The 15,647-nt window shown below is 29.3% G+C and overlaps 2 protein-coding genes across 3 annotated transcripts; one reads left to right on the top strand and one right to left on the bottom strand.

Annotated features, from left to right (window-relative positions):
- Positions 1-102: 102 nt before the first annotated feature.
- 14-3-3epsilon (tyrosine 3-monooxygenase/tryptophan 5-monooxygenase activation protein epsilon) lies at positions 103-11,069 on the top strand. The gene is made up of 6 exons (XM_076398547.1): positions 103-496; positions 7,961-8,160; positions 8,235-8,345; positions 8,530-8,663; positions 8,923-9,128; positions 9,278-11,069. Exons 1-6 carry the CDS (start codon positions 433-435, stop codon positions 9,331-9,333), a joined length of 771 nt encoding a protein of 256 aa, XP_076254662.1. The 5' UTR covers positions 103-432; the 3' UTR covers positions 9,334-11,069.
- Positions 11,070-11,206: 137 nt separating this feature from the next.
- On the bottom strand, positions 11,207-15,144 carry Pgm1 (Phosphoglucose mutase 1). Of its 2 annotated transcripts, none has more exons than XM_076398545.1 (12): positions 14,961-15,144; positions 14,346-14,608; positions 13,737-13,818; positions 13,472-13,677; positions 13,256-13,412; positions 12,688-12,884; positions 12,457-12,611; positions 12,281-12,391; positions 12,071-12,211; positions 11,837-12,020; positions 11,655-11,783; positions 11,207-11,553 (listed from the first exon to the last, which is right to left on the bottom strand). In XM_076398545.1, exons 2-12 carry the CDS (start codon positions 14,589-14,591, stop codon positions 11,464-11,466), a joined length of 1,698 nt encoding a protein of 565 aa, XP_076254660.1. In that variant the 5' UTR covers positions 14,592-14,608; positions 14,961-15,144; the 3' UTR covers positions 11,207-11,463. The 2 variants fall into 2 exon arrangements, with proteins under 2 accessions (XP_076254660.1, XP_076254661.1); XM_076398546.1 differs by lacking the exon at positions 14,961-15,144 and adding an exon at positions 14,669-14,877.
- Positions 15,145-15,647: the final 503 nt, after the last annotated feature.

Genomic DNA, 15,647 nt, shown 5'->3' with positions numbered 1-15,647 from the left:
ATATATATATATATATATATATATATATATATATATGTATATATATATATATATATATATATATATAGTATATATAGGTGTATTGCATTATATAAAATACGTTGAGAGTAAAAAATAAGTTGGCTACGTAAAACAACATTAGACGTTGCCAGAAACAATTTTGAAAGCTGTCATAAAAATTACAAAAATAGTTTACAGAAAAAGCTAATTAAATTCAGAATTTTTACGTGTAAAAATGCAAAACTACTAGGTATTGCGATTCTATTGGTTTGAAATTGCCGCCCGAAAGTTGGTTATCCACCGAGACCAAACGAATCTACTCGTCGATACTCGTCAGTTCACTGTGGCGGGCGCGGCCATATTGGTAATTCGCGATACAAGAGCCGTTTTGTGAGTATAGTGTCGTGAAGTTCAATCCAATAACATCTGAAAATGTCTGAAAGGGAGGACAACGTTTACAAGGCTAAATTAGCCGAACAAGCTGAACGATACGATGGTAAGTGTATTTTTCCTAAATTTTGCAAAACTATAATCTTTTTGCAAAGCCGCTTTTCATCGAAAATCCTGACGCTGTGCTACCATTATTGACATTTTTGACAGAACCTTTAGGTTTTTATTAAAAGTAGTTATTATATTATTTATAAACCCTAATGGAAAGGTAAGTTGGGAGCGGTGGTACTGACGAAATATTAATTTGTTTAATGTATCTTATCTGGTCGGTGGAAATGTCATTGAGTTTATCGATCTTTTTCATTTTGTAGGTGCATTACGAATTTCATCAATTCTTGTATAATGAATCACATAAAGCTCCTAATCAAACAATATTTAATTCAAAAATCTTAAGCCGGCTAACGAAAAAATGTCAAACCGGCGAACTCTGAAATATGCAACTTGATACATTGAAATAGTAATATATATATGTACAATAGGGGTTCGTGAAGTTATCCTTGTTCATCAAGGGTTGCAAAATATTTCCTTCCATTGATTTATATGATAAAAACATAGATGTATTTGGTTTTAATCCCAAAATATTCTTCAAATTCGTCGCCATGCAATAAAAAGCTAAATCCTACGCCTTCTGGTTTGGACGAAGGCGTTTTTATTACCAAAGCATAAGCGTTCGTTGATTTCCATAATAGTCCATCCCAAAATGTTGCGTAATTTTTACACAGAATATCCGGTGCTTTTTGTATTTTTTGGTAATGATCGTCAAATTGGGGAACGCCCCATGTACACCAAGGTACGTCACATTGTGCCGTTTCGTATGGCGTTTTTCGTATATTCGGTTAAATTAACACTATATCGATCCAAATTTTTCTCATGGGAAACTATTTCATTTAGATATTGAGATTGTAATGCAAAACGGTTTCAGTCATAGGTATAGTAATTATTTAACCTGATATTTGTCTGTAACAGACAAAAGGTAATAAACCAATACGAAATTATATTTGTTATTCAAATATGTTTAGTTTAGGTGTAAATCAAACTGAATGCGTCATTTCCTATGTCGTCAGATATACCAAATGGTATTAAAAGTAGTAAATTAAGAATAATTACGAAAACTGTCGGGTTATTGATTAGTTAACTCAAATTTTAATGTACTGGATAGCTAATTTTATGAATAATACATTATTAAATTGTTAAGTTATTTGCTCAATTATGACATGTTTCCAAAATAGGCTCTAAATAAAAAATTTCATAATTTTTTTTCACGGTTTACGCCAAAAATAACTTTTTTATAGTTTATTGAAATTTAATTTTTAATATCGAAAATTGTGTTAAATGGGATTGCAATAATTTAATTATGTTAAAAGAAAACCATAATTTGTATTCAGCATGAGGTCCCAGATTAACATTTATTATAAATTAGCTAAAAAATAATAATTTATTGTAACGAATGTAACGATGATTACATTTGTTAATGTGACACAGTTTAACATCATCATTTCATTAGGGCTTAACTGTTTAATATATTCTTACATAAAATATATATTCTTATTTATACGAGGGTCTATCGTACTAATTAAGATTAATTAGTTCCATGTCTATCCATTATGACGATCATTGCGAAACAAAAGTACAGTTTACTACACGGACCGTGCTTATTGCAGATTTATTATGTAGCTTCCAATGGTGCTGGTCGATATTATATTTTACAATTATGTAAGGAAAGATCTGTATTAGTATAAATTGTCGTTATGTTTTATTGTGTATAGTTTCATATAAAGACCCATCAGTTACCTTAAGAACTTAAATTTTGAATGAGTTATATTAACAGACTAAGGGATGTTTTAAGAATGTCTTAAAATTTGGTCAAAACATATATTCGATATATATGTACTATTGTTTTATTTGAACTAATTTATCATTGAGTATCATTCATCATTGCTTATTATAAGAGCTTTTTTCATCATACAGCGTATGCATTTTATCAATTTTGTTATGTTCCAGTGTGATCTCTAACTCTTGGATTATGGTATATTTTAAATGTCATTAGGCACGATAATAAAAATATTTTCGTAGGAATTATAAGTGAAGGATGCTAAAATAAGAACCCATTATTTTTAATTAATGATTCATTCTGTTTCATATAATGAAACAATGTTTATTTATAACATAAATTGATAAATTAGGATTATATTAAAAGCGCGTTAACTTTTACAATTATTTAACTGCCAGGCAAACTTAATCACTATTTGCTGAAGTCAATACTCCCATTTACTGTTAACTTTTGATTTAGTTCTCATGTACATATCGATCAAGGGCCTTCGTCCCAAAGAAAAGCATTCAGACTAGTAGTAGGTTGTAGATTAAGTGCAGTTTTATATTTTTCCAAACTAATTATTGTATTCTTAAGCATAAATTTTAAATTAACGTAATATTAGTATAGATTACCGAAGATTAGTTCAGTTTATACTTTTAAAAGCACTTATTTAATATATTTTTTTACAAAAAGTTAGTGTTTATATAATTGATTTCGAACTACATATGCGAGGTCCATGTCAACGTAGGTAGTTCATAAATTCCACCCAATAAGAAAGTAAAAAAATAAGTATGTAAATTTTTTTCGCGCTGTGCTAATCTTGACACCTAAATTGGCGAACTCGTCGATCGTTTAACGAATTCCTGCAAAGGATTTTGACCGGTTTTAATATTCATTTAGGCCGGTCGCAAGAAAATAATTAAAAAAACCCGGTGATAGCGAACAATTATTCAAGGGTTATAACATTTTTAATGAGATCTAACGACTATACTAGTATTTATTTTCATATTTGTATTATACAAAACAAGTAATAAGCCTTGCATAGAATTCGAGAAAGAACGAGCTACCGCTATAAAGAGATATAGATACTCCACATATATCTATCACTTTATGGCTACTACATGGCCTTGGCCCTAAACGGTCTCGATTAATCAAGACTGCATTAGTACTAAATTCAGTTTTTCTAGTACTTTGTGCTTTATGGCAACAAAATGTAGGTACTTTAAGTGGTAAATATTAAATTGTTGTGATCACTTTCGTTTTTCTCGTAACTGTCATCTATAGAATAATAAATGACAGTAAATTAAGTCATTATTTTAAAAAAATGATAGGCTTTATTTTACAATTTTGTTTATTATCATATAAGCCTGATTCATCCTAAGTTGTGTAGGTGGCTCAGACTATATGACAACGCTGATGAATCATTCGTTTTTGTTGAGTGCATTTTAAGTGTATTTCAGTAGTTCCTAAGATAATATTTTAATTAGGTCTAACGGAATTAATAGTTCGCTTAACGGTAGTGTGGTTCGTTAGTTGGTCAATGCAATAGATTTTGATTGAGGGATGCCAGATGGTAGTATATTAAGAAAGCGGTATTTACGATGCTCTAAACCTTGTTTGGCGGTTCGTTATTTGTGCTGACAAGTTATAGGTTGATGTATTTTGCAGATAACACTATATTCCTCATTAATATTCCTCCTAAATATATCAAATGTTAATAGATTTCTTCAGGTTTTTCTCTCTTTAATGCTCTAAAGAAGTTTTCATTTGTTGAAATTTGTGGTGTACTATGAATCTTCTATTGAATTGATTAATTCTATCATAATTTTAATGAAAGGACTCTTTTAGGGGAAAATATCAAAAGGATTTCTTAGAAGACTGAAAATGAGGTTTTCCTGGGTTATTATTTCTCCTTTGTGGGTCATTCGGGCGGTGTCGCCCGTTTCTCGAATAAAAACGCCACTGCGCATATCTAAAATAATGATTTTCGTATTGAACCTTTTATTTGCAAAATGTTATATGATAATATTTCACTATAATACTGTTGGTTATTTATTTCTTTTGATTTCATTAAGATCAAAGTAATTTGTAGTAACTTGAGAATATAGTTTAGAATTAAGTTTTATGTCTTTATGCAATTAACGGACTTAGTAAATAGAATAATAACACTGAATATATTTATTTTATCTCTGCGGCAGTATGTCTATTAATTTATCGTTTAGTATTGTTTACTACTGAATATTGTCGTTAACATTGTAAGATCGGCATTTTGACTCACATTTTAAATAAACGATAATTCTGAAAAAAAATTAGCTTACTGGACGAATGCCCGAGTTTGATCCTGATATTTAATTAAGTATGTGATGGTAATAGTAGGTGTCAAATAGTTACCAAAAAATAATATAATACGCAAATTGTAAATAACACATTTGATAGCCTATTAGGTCATTATTTATCGTACTTACTCTAATTTATGCATAGTATAAATTATTAGCTATGGAATACTAATAACGAATGTTTTTCAGTTTGTAGATCGAAATTTAATGCCATTATTGTTATTCTATCTAGTTCGGATTCGGGAACTTCGCCGTAGTCTTTATCGATCGTCGCAAAGGTCGTCCTCATCGCATCTCGTGTCCCCAACCAGGGCCTAGCCGGGCAAAGCGATTTCCGCACTCCGCTTCAAGATCTTGTCCACGGTCGAATTTTTTTTATTCAACGGAATCTGTTAGTTCTTTTTAGTTGAACCATTGAATCTTATCCGGTTGGTTAAGGTAGGCAGCGAGGCTTAGGGCGAGTAGCTGAAGAGGAAGGTCTAATTCGATTTGGGGAATTTTACATATAATTCCCGTTATTAGCTTTCCGATTTGACCGCGCCTATTAGAACATATTGGAGGATTTACTTATAACGTATAAGTTTTGGATTTAATTGTTCTTTCAGCAAACATTGACCACACTACTTAAGAAAAAATAACAATGTGATCCTACTCTAATAATAATAAATAGAATTTAATTATGTGCAATATTATTAATTTCAAAGATTTTTTAAGTTCAATAAATACAACAAATAAAAAAATAAGTACTGATAAAACTGTAAATTTATTTTGATAGATACTTCTAACCTCAAAACTTTTTTATTTACTTTATTTTTCAAAAATTTCTCTCTAGCCATATTTTCCTATCTATTTGGTAAGTGTTGCCCGGATCATGTGACATCGAAAAATTAAGTAATTGTTTGGTAATATCTGACGAAATGGAAGCGTTTTTACGTAGGTTTTTTTCATATATTTTGAAACATCGAACAAGTATAATTATATTGCAAAAAATTATATTGTAAATATCAAATTAAATATGTAACAAATACTTAAATCAAAATTTGATCTTAAATTTTAAAACGTCGGTACTAACACCTTTATGCTGCGTTTTTAGTTGCATTTTTCTTCACACAGTAATTAGAAACTGCAAAGGGTGTTTTATAGGGTGGTAATTCAACATATTGACTGATGACATGGTTTTGATATGAATACTGTCTCAAAAGTAACCGTGTATCACACCATGTATTTAAAACATTTAACATTTTCTTTAAAATGTTGATAATCTGAAATAATCAATTTGTAAAATAAAACAAAATTTGGATATATATTAGTCATCAGAATAGACAAAAACGCAGGGTAGAATTGATTCAGATTAAGTCCACCGTAGACTAGATGACTAATATTTGCATTGCATTTCTTACCAGTTGGCGTAAAATTAAAGGTTAACCACAATTTCATTTGGTGACGTAATTATTTAAAAAGTATACGTACAAGGCTTGAAAGTAATTTTTATCTCTGGCTTGCCCCTATTTTTCTGTTTATTTTAGCCATTTCCCTTTTCCCGAGTAAATAAAAAGGCGATCTTTTTTATGTTAAAGCTTTTTATCAGTACTGTTATATATAATATATTCAAATAGGACCTGCTTTAATGAAAAAGTTAGTCATTTATTAAATGACTAAAAGTAGATAAAATTACTCTTTTATTTATATATAAATAAATCAATTAAAGTAAACCTTGATTTGTAACTATTTAAATATTATCATCGTCATATGGAATTATACCTTATATTTGAAGACTAATTTTACATATATATGAATTCGATCTTTGTAGTTTATCATTTTTTCATTAATGAGAATTGGCGACTTGCTTACATTGGCATTATTATTAAATTTAAATTCAAAATGTGTACCAATGAGGTAATAAAATGATGAAATATTTGTTTTGTAATTTTTCATCGTGCCATAAATTACTTCTTATAAAATTGCACTATATCATCAAATATATTGTTTTAAGAGTTTTGTTACAAGAATTTTTGCAAATATTTATCGCTAAGAGCGAGTAAGTCGACGGTGACAGAACGGTTCTTTCAAAGTAAAAATAGGTCGATACGACAGTTTCGTGACAGTTAACATGAAATATTCTCAGTCCTAACTTTTTCCGACTTGTTCGTTTTTAATCTAGTCCTTTAATTTCTTTTGGGGTCATCCAAAATAGTCCTTGTGAACTCGTTCCTATCGATTATACATTGATTATTTATTCTTATTGGTATAAAAAATATGTAATATTCGGGAATTTTATATCTACAATCCAATTATATATTTAAACAAATACAAATTTGTTTAAATATATAATTCACTTTGACTAATATAACCTATATATTCTATATATTTCTGTATCTAAAAATACTATATAAGGATGGTATTCGTTGATAAGGATAATAGGTAATTCGGCGGAAATATGATCCGTTAATACTTTTTTTAGATAGGGTTTTTAGATATCGTACTTGATTAGAATTTGCCTTCCACAATGACATTTACATCATTTTCAAGTCCTTTTTAATTTGTTATTATTCTAGAGATATTAAAATCTTAATTGCTTTGCAACATGACACTATTCCTAAGCTTTTCAAGGTAAATAAATTAAGTCAATAAATAGGGTTTATGACCTTATTAATTTGAGTTATTTTAACCTTTTCAATTGAATTGAGGGTACTTCAATGTTAGTCAGAGTTAAAAATATTAGTATTTTTAGTCACGATATTGAAATAAACATAGATTTTCTTCTAGTAGGAATACTACTGTATTGTTTGGCCGATTGAAGTCAATAATCTTGCTATTACTTTAATTGAATGTTTGCGATTTTACAATTTATGTGCAGTCTATTTGCCAATGAATTCCATTATATTTACTAAAAAACATGAATTATTATTAGCTGTGCCACGCCATGCAAAATAAAAAGCATTTTTTCATTAGTATTATATATAAAAACCATACAAGATATCATAAATAGGGGCACATAATATCATAAATAAATATATCAAGAAAACAAAATTCAGGCAACAGTTATTCAAGTTAGAGATATTTCCAAAAAATATTGGCCCTTTCATATTTGTTGGCCTAACCCTCCTCTATTGTCCTGCCTATTTTACTTCCCATCTAGATTAGGGATGATAAGTGAATGTATTTTAGCAATATTTGAGAGGGGGATATAATGAATTGGTTCTGAGAAAACAGAAATTAAATATAGACTTGGCGCCAGTGGGTCTACATTTTACAATCAATAACATATTTGAGCATGAAAACTATAACTTAAAAGTGTTTAGATACATTTAAGCTAAGATGTTGCACATTATAATCGTTAATTTATTTTTTTTATTTCCAGAAATGGTGGAAGCCATGAAGAAGGTTGCCAAGCTGGACCTTGAACTGACCGTCGAAGAACGTAATCTTTTGTCTGTCGCGTACAAAAATGTAATTGGGGCTCGACGAGCCTCTTGGAGAATAATATCATCTATTGAACAGAAAGAAGAGTCTAAAGGAGCCGATGAAAAATTAGAGATGATTAGGCAATATAGACAACAGGTATGACACATTTGATATGACCAGGCAATTATGTATATTATGTCTTCTTTTAACTATATTTTTACTGTTTTTAGGTCGAAAAAGAATTGAGAGAAATATGCTCAGACATTCTCGGAGTTTTGGACAAACATCTAATCCCAGCAGCATCCACCGGCGAGAGTAAAGTATTCTACTACAAAATGAAGGTAATTCTAAATTATTGCACTTATATTTCTATTGTATTATGAAAACATGTGATGGTTATGGTAATTTGCGACTGATGTTTTAAACGACATTGTTGACAATATTTACTGATATATTTTAATCTTGTAAAATACGTTTGTCTGTTTTTAATTAGTTTTTATTTAATTGCATTAATTTTGGTTTTAGGGAGATTATCACAGATATTTAGCAGAATTCGCAACTGGAACTGATCGTAAAGACGCCGCTGAACATTCATTAGTTGCCTACAAAAGTGCTAGTGACATTGCCACAACAGAATTACCTCCTACACACCCAATTAGGTAATTGTCACAGAAAATGTTAAAATAGCATTTCGGATATATCCAATTACACTTCTTCTTTTATTACAAATTACAAGAATGAAACTATTTGTTGCATCTGTTTTGGGTGCTGTTATTAGAAATATATTCGAAAATGAACTTTCATTTTAAGGATATTTTAATTTTAAAGATACTTGTTTTCTGTAATGAACTTTAAAAATGTAAATTTATTCTGCTGTATTACTTTATACCATAACAAAATTTATTTTTATTTCAACAGGCTTGGTTTGGCTTTGAACTTTTCAGTGTTCTATTATGAAATTTTGAATAGTCCTGATAGAGCTTGCCGTCTAGCCAAAGCGGCGTTCGATGACGCTATTGCAGAACTGGATACACTAAGTGAGGAAAGTTACAAAGACAGCACATTAATAATGCAACTGCTCAGGGATAACCTGACGTTGTGGACCAGCGATATGCAAGGTGATGGTAAGCAAGTCAAACTTATACATCATTTAAGCTTTTATTTATAAACAAAACAAATCTAATGACTTTTTCAGAAGTTGTTTTACATATTTAATCAAATATTGCATTACAAATTATAACAGCTTGTAATATCAATATTTTTTTTATTTTAGGAGAAGAGCAACTAAAAGAACAACTGCAAGATGTTGAAGATCAGGACGTGTCATAACTTTAACGCGCCCCCAGGAATCCCCACTGAGGGGAATCCACTAAATACTGAACTGTCGAGTGCTGTGTTGTAGTAGTGCTGGGCGCGGGCAATTAAAATCATCACTCTGGGAGCTTGCACGCTTCAATGTCGATTTTCTAGTTTGTTGGATGGATCAGAGCGCTTTTCGCAAGCTAAAAGTTTCAGAATTTGTTCAATCTCGTTTTCTTTATCTGCAAACATAACATTCTCTTTTTTGCTGAGGAAGTTAAATTTCACGCTTTAAAACGATTTTTAATAAAAATATTCGTTTTGCAAAATAGAAAGTCGACTTATTATCCCGCGTCCTAAATGCATGAGGGTCTATATAGGCTCTGGTACATACTGTATTATTATTATTAATATTATAATTAGCCGTAACTCTGTTTTATTAGTCTCTTCAATAAAAATGAACTTTGTTAACCATGGTGGTGAGTTAGCAAAAGGGAAAAAGAAATTATTTGAACTAAGTATAAGATATTTGTAGAATTGTTAATTTTATCTAAGAAAAGCTATATGTTGTTTAAACATTATATACAAAGAATCATTGTAATCGGGACTAAAATCAAAATACCCCCCTAAAGTCCTACCATGGTTAGCGGAAAAGTTTTACTTATCTTAAAAGTATGTTCTCAAGCGAGTGACTGCGTGTATAATTGTGAATGAGAGAGCAATATGGATCCTGCTAAAGGATCATCTGAAAGCTTGTGGCAAAATGATCTTAGGAAAAACTCTGTCGCTTAGATTATATATTTCATTTTTGTCTAATTTGTTTTTTAGCTCCTGAATTGGAATATCACTTTAACATTGAAGGATATCTGAAGAAAGGTTTCTATAAGATGGTTGGTTTTAGGGTCTTCACAAGGGAAACAATACTTGCATTTTAATCATTATTGACATTCTGAATATTTTGTCAAATGTTGAAATGGCTTGTTGTTTGTGTTACAAAAGTGTATTTAGTTAGTAGCTCTCTATTATATACTGGGCTGGTCTTGGTAGCTAATATTGCCCTGAAAAAAAACAGCAAGCAATTTTCAATATTTTTTCAAAAGAAATAGACCAGTTGCGACCAAATTTGATAATAAAATAACTTCAGCTAAACATATTTTCTACAAAGATGCATTTACCATAATCTTGGCGCGAATTACATGTAGTCTTTGCATTTTTCAATATATCAAAAGAAAAATTACTCATACTGTACAACCATTTAATAAAATTCTTAGTGGTAGAAAAAGAAAAATAACTTGTTTGTATATTTTATACAGCCTTGTGTTTTGTTTTCCCTGTTCGTATTTTAATTCAGTATTTATCTGGTTTTTTTTGTGAAGTTTGAATTACGCGCGTATGTCCGTACAAGAAAAGGCATTCCGTTTATAGCATTTTCATTATTAAAAATATGTACTTAAATTTCTGCTCAACTATCACGACAAACAAAAGCAAACTTTCCTAAAAAGTATGTGTTGAAATATATTTTACCTTTAAAAACCGTCGGCTTAGCAGTTAATTCGGCGCACTGAAAACTAACTGAGCTTGATATGATTTTGTACTTATCCACTTTTCAAAACATCTTTTAACCTACAGTTTTGTTCGGCCATTTACTGTTACGTATTTTTTTAAGTTTTTTTTAAATTTCTGCGTTACTTGATGTGAGTATGGATGTAATAAGCTGTGTAGATTGATATAAATAAATCGATGTATTATTATAAAATTATTTAAAATTGCAGTTTTATTTATCGATTTAATTCATTGTATCTTTTTAAAGATTCTTCCAAAATTCAAAATAAGTCGTAAGCATTGATATCATATATTATAGATGAAGTTTATTAAAAAAAGGACTGTAAAGAAAATATGAAGCAAACATTAACAAAATGTATTTTCACAAAAATTACTATTAAGGCGATCTAAACATAAAAATACAAGTTAAAACAAATTTCTTAAATATAAGAAAAACCTTCAGGATATTTAGTACTCATAGTGTAAAACAATATAAAAAGGAACAATAAATATGTTTTATTATTTTGTGTCGATTTAAAGGCAGGCCAATCCTATTTAAAGGCTACGCTTAAGTAAAATTTTCCATGACCTAAAACGTGCTTGATCGATATAGTACTCTTATGTAATAACAGTTGGTTCTTCTCTGCCGGTGAACTTCTTGAGCTGAGAAATGTCTAACCCTATCTCAACTAAAGGCTTCAACATGACCTATAAAAGCAATAACATAAATATAATATTCCTCAAATAAAAATTAAAAAGAATTGTCTAATATTAAACAAATTCACATTTTGTAATATAAAAATAACTACCTGAGCGTCAGTAAGAACATTTTCCTTTTCGTAACATTCGATATACACTCGAATTGTGGCCCCACTGCTTCCAGTACCTGACAGCCTATAAATCAATCTAGAACCATCTTCAAACAAAACTCGAATACCCTAAAAAATATCTTCAGTACAATGCAACAATATGAATATATCACAAAATATACTTGATTCTTGGCAACAGAGTTATCGATCGGATCGACATATGAAAAATTATCCGCTTTAGCAACAGTGTAAGTTTTTCCCGAAGCAGTAAAAGATTTACCAACAAAATCAGCGCTAGCGATAAGTTGCTCCAAACGTTGCATCATCTGATTAGCTCCTTCCGTTTCACATTCTTCATAATCATATCTACCAGAAATATATATATTTATATGGCCAATATTACTGGTACAACATACCTAGTGAAATAATTTCGACCATATATTGTCCAATGTTCTTTCAATATATCTTCGACGCCCATGTTCTTAGCTTCAATTACAGATAACCAAGCAAGAACAGCCCATAGACCATCTTTTTCACGGATATGATCTGATCCAGTGCTTTAAAATATGAACAGTAGAGGCAAAAATAAATTTATTAATAATTTATAAAATAGAATATAATTTTACCCAAAACTTTCTTCTCCGCAGAGGGATAAACGACCAGCATCCATAAGATTACCAAAATATTTCCATCCAGTGGGTACCTCAAACATTTCTTTTCCCAATTTAGCAGCAACTCTGCATAAGCATAAATATTTTGTAATTTTTAGAGATTTATTTTTAAATTTATGTTCTACTTATACCTATCTACTGCAGCAGCTGTTGGCATAGATCTGGCAAAACCATGAACGCCATTCTTTTGGAAGTATGGAATGCATTCTAGATTATTGGCCAACACGGCCAAAGAATCACTAGGTGTAACAAAGAACGCATTTTTTCCTAAAATCATGTTACGATCCTAAAATGAAAATAGCAATTTTAAAATATATAATTTATGAGTTTACAAGTATTTACAAATGCGTAATTTAACATACCCCATCGCCATCAAAAGCTGCACCAAAATCGTAAGTGCTGTTTTCCTTGAGCTTATCAACTAGGTCTTTAGCATATGTCAAGTTAGGATCAGGATGAATTTCTCCAAAGTTATCCAATGGAACAACACGCCTAACATTGTTATCAGGGGAGGCACCAAGTTCTTCCACGAATATGTTACGTACATAAACGCCCGTAACTATGAATTAAATCCAAATTAATAAAGTAAACCGAATTACTTGCATTAATAAATATTTTTAATATTTGTTACAAAAATATATCGAATAAAAAGTTTGATTCATTTATGTGGTTTTATATATATATTTTATAAATTTTATAAATTACTATTTTTTTATAATCATATAATTTAGTTGTTTACTTAAAATTGTTGATTTATACATGATGAAATAATGAAAAATAGAAATAATTAGTATTAAGTGCAAAATTTGTTTATATGGCAACAAAAACTGAAAGTAAAATAGGATGATGAAACATTATTACATATCAAAATGTTCACCAATTAATTACTAAGCTATTATACATAGATTAAATTAAGAAAAATAAACAAACCTCCATTCATAGAGTCCAATAAAATATTGAATGGTGGTCTATCCTCAGTTCCTCTAATTAAAGCTCTTAGCTTGTTGAAATCAAAAATTTGCTTCATCAGGTTCACATAATTGATAGTTGAATCAATAATTTCAACAGTAAATTCTCTACCATCAACCTATAAGAGCAATGTTGACTTCAATGGTTTTCATTAATTAAATTTACAATTGGGCTCACATTAAATTTACTAGTTCCTAAAATGTCAATGATTCGGTCAGTTTCTAAAGTTGGAGTTGTCTTGATCTGAGTAATTTGCTTAGTTTGTTCAAATATTTTGTTTGTAATATTGTCTGGTGCTGGACCACCATTTTCAATATTATATTTTATTCCAAAATCATTTCTAATACCACCAGGATTATGGGAAGCAGTTAGAACAATACCACCTTGAAATTATTTAAAAAGATATAAGAAATTAAATAAAAAGTTATAGAAGTTAACACACCTAAGACTTGTTGTTCTCGAATAATTGCTGATACAGCAGGGGTGGAAAAGATGCCTAACTTACCAATAATTAACTTACTAACCTAGAAAATGATTTTAAAAAGTTCTATACTACAGTGAGATTTAATACATTATTAAATTGTGAGTTGTATTTTTTAAACTTTTGTTGTAATATATTTAAATGTACTAAAAAAATACAGAATTTAGTCTTAACCGAAACATTAAAATAAAACTGTAGATAATACATTTTCTTTATGAAAATGATCATTCAACAATTGACAGATCAATTTACTAAATTAAAAAAGCAGTATCACATATTGATATCTTAATTAACAATACATTTTTTAAACTATCCATAGTCATAGTTGGTTAATAGTAGCCAATAAATTTATATAGCATTTACAAATGAAATAGACCTATAAATATAACCAGTTTTCAATTTATCAATAGACACATTAAAATCTATTAGACAAAAATTAATTTTGTACATCACAAAAGTTATATTAAACATCCCATTCAGATTAAAAGGTCAAAGGTCCTACTATCATAACAAATGGCGAATTTTAAGATCATATTAGGATAAAAATATTGTGCATGTATTACTATTTACCTCATTAGCAGAAGCAATTCGAATTATTGTATTGATTGCTGGTTTGGAGAAATATCTACCATCACCTCCAACAACTAAGGTAGCACCCTTGAGTTTATCACCCAATGCATTGAAAATACTTTGAATAAAATTCTCAGTGTAGTTTTTTTGCATAAAAACTTTGACTTTTTTTCTTAGTCCACTGGTACCTGGTTTTTGGTCATCAAATGGGGAGGTTTCAACAATCACAGATTGTAAAACAGACATTTTGAGTGTTGAGTATACTGAAATGTAACAGATTATTTCAATAATGTTATTATGAAAAATAGATATCAAAAAAATACCAGAAACGCGGATAAATTAAAAAGAACAACGTATGTAATCAACTAAAATATTTAAGTACAGTATTAATTGTAAGAAATGTAACTTTATTATGTTACATCAATTTGAACTGACTTATAATAAAAATATTAACGGTAAACATACGCTGCTTTTAAAGCAGTTTTATTTGTTAATAAAAGTACATATTATTATTGCAAATTAAAATATATTAACAGGAAAAAATTCAAATATGATTATTTGAAGGTTATTTCTTCAATCACGATAAGTATGAGTTAAAAGTTATATGATACGTACGTTTTAGATTAAAAAGTCACTATTCTGGAGCTGCCTTGGCAGTCTTCTGGACAGCACTAACGTTGAATAATTTTTTATTTATTATTTGGGGACTTAAATTTGAAAAATGTCGTAAATATGATTTTGAGCTCCTTCAATGACGATTTAAGGTCATCGACCGCGCACCTCAGTCCGCGCAGACAATGGTATCATTTAAACCACAGATAGTATTCGCGCTTTACGGGTGATCTGCCTTCTCCTCTATTCGATGCATTTCTAGTCTCAACTCATTTTTTTTCACTAATAAGCGTAGAAGGTTAATTAGACTAAATAATTGATTGTTGAATTAATTAATTCATATCATTGTATTACTTTTATGTATTTATGTTGTCATTTGAAAATTTTTAGAACTTCCAAAAATGTATATATTATATTATATAACTTCTCATATACTATATACTATTCATATACATTCATTCATTTTTTCATATACTATTCATTATGGTTTTTTATTTATTATATATATATATATATATATATATATATATATATATATATATATATATATACATTATATTATATATTATACATATATTAATAAATTAAGATAGATTAAGCAATTGGTTATATAAATTATCAATATTTCCACACAAATGTCGGTGGCTTTTTGATAAAAATAAAAAATAAGTCAAGTTATTAAAATTCCAA

Source organism: Rhynchophorus ferrugineus, unplaced genomic scaffold (assembly GCF_030347505.1).
Source record: "Rhynchophorus ferrugineus isolate W39M unplaced genomic scaffold, kcgeb_rfMv2 rfM3, whole genome shotgun sequence".
NCBI lineage: Eukaryota > Metazoa > Arthropoda > Insecta > Coleoptera > Curculionidae > Rhynchophorus > Rhynchophorus ferrugineus.
The sequence above is the reverse complement of the archived record's forward strand: the minus strand, read 5'-3'. Positions and strand labels throughout refer to the sequence as shown.

Excerpts from the sequence above, each read along its gene's own strand:
- 14-3-3epsilon (XM_076398547.1), top strand. The coding sequence starts at position 433 with ATGTCTGAAAGGGAGGACAACGTTTACAAGGCTAAATTAGCCGAACAA. Across the intron at positions 8,346-8,529 it reads TATTCTACTACAAAATGAAG|GGAGATTATCACAGATATTT; the intron begins GTAATTCTAAAT and ends TTTTGGTTTTAG. Across the intron at positions 9,129-9,277 it reads CAGCGATATGCAAGGTGATG|GAGAAGAGCAACTAAAAGAA; the intron begins GTAAGCAAGTCA and ends TTTTTATTTTAG.
- Pgm1 (XM_076398545.1), bottom strand. The coding sequence starts at position 14,591 with ATGTCTGTTTTACAATCTGTGATTGTTGAAACCTCCCCATTTGATGAC. Across the intron at positions 13,819-14,345 it reads GAATTGCTTCTGCTAATGAG|GTTAGTAAGTTAATTATTGG; the intron begins GTAAATAGTAAT and ends ATCATTTTCTAG. Across the intron at positions 12,612-12,687 it reads CAGCTTTTGATGGCGATGGG|GATCGTAACATGATTTTAGG; the intron begins GTATGTTAAATT and ends TTTTCATTTTAG.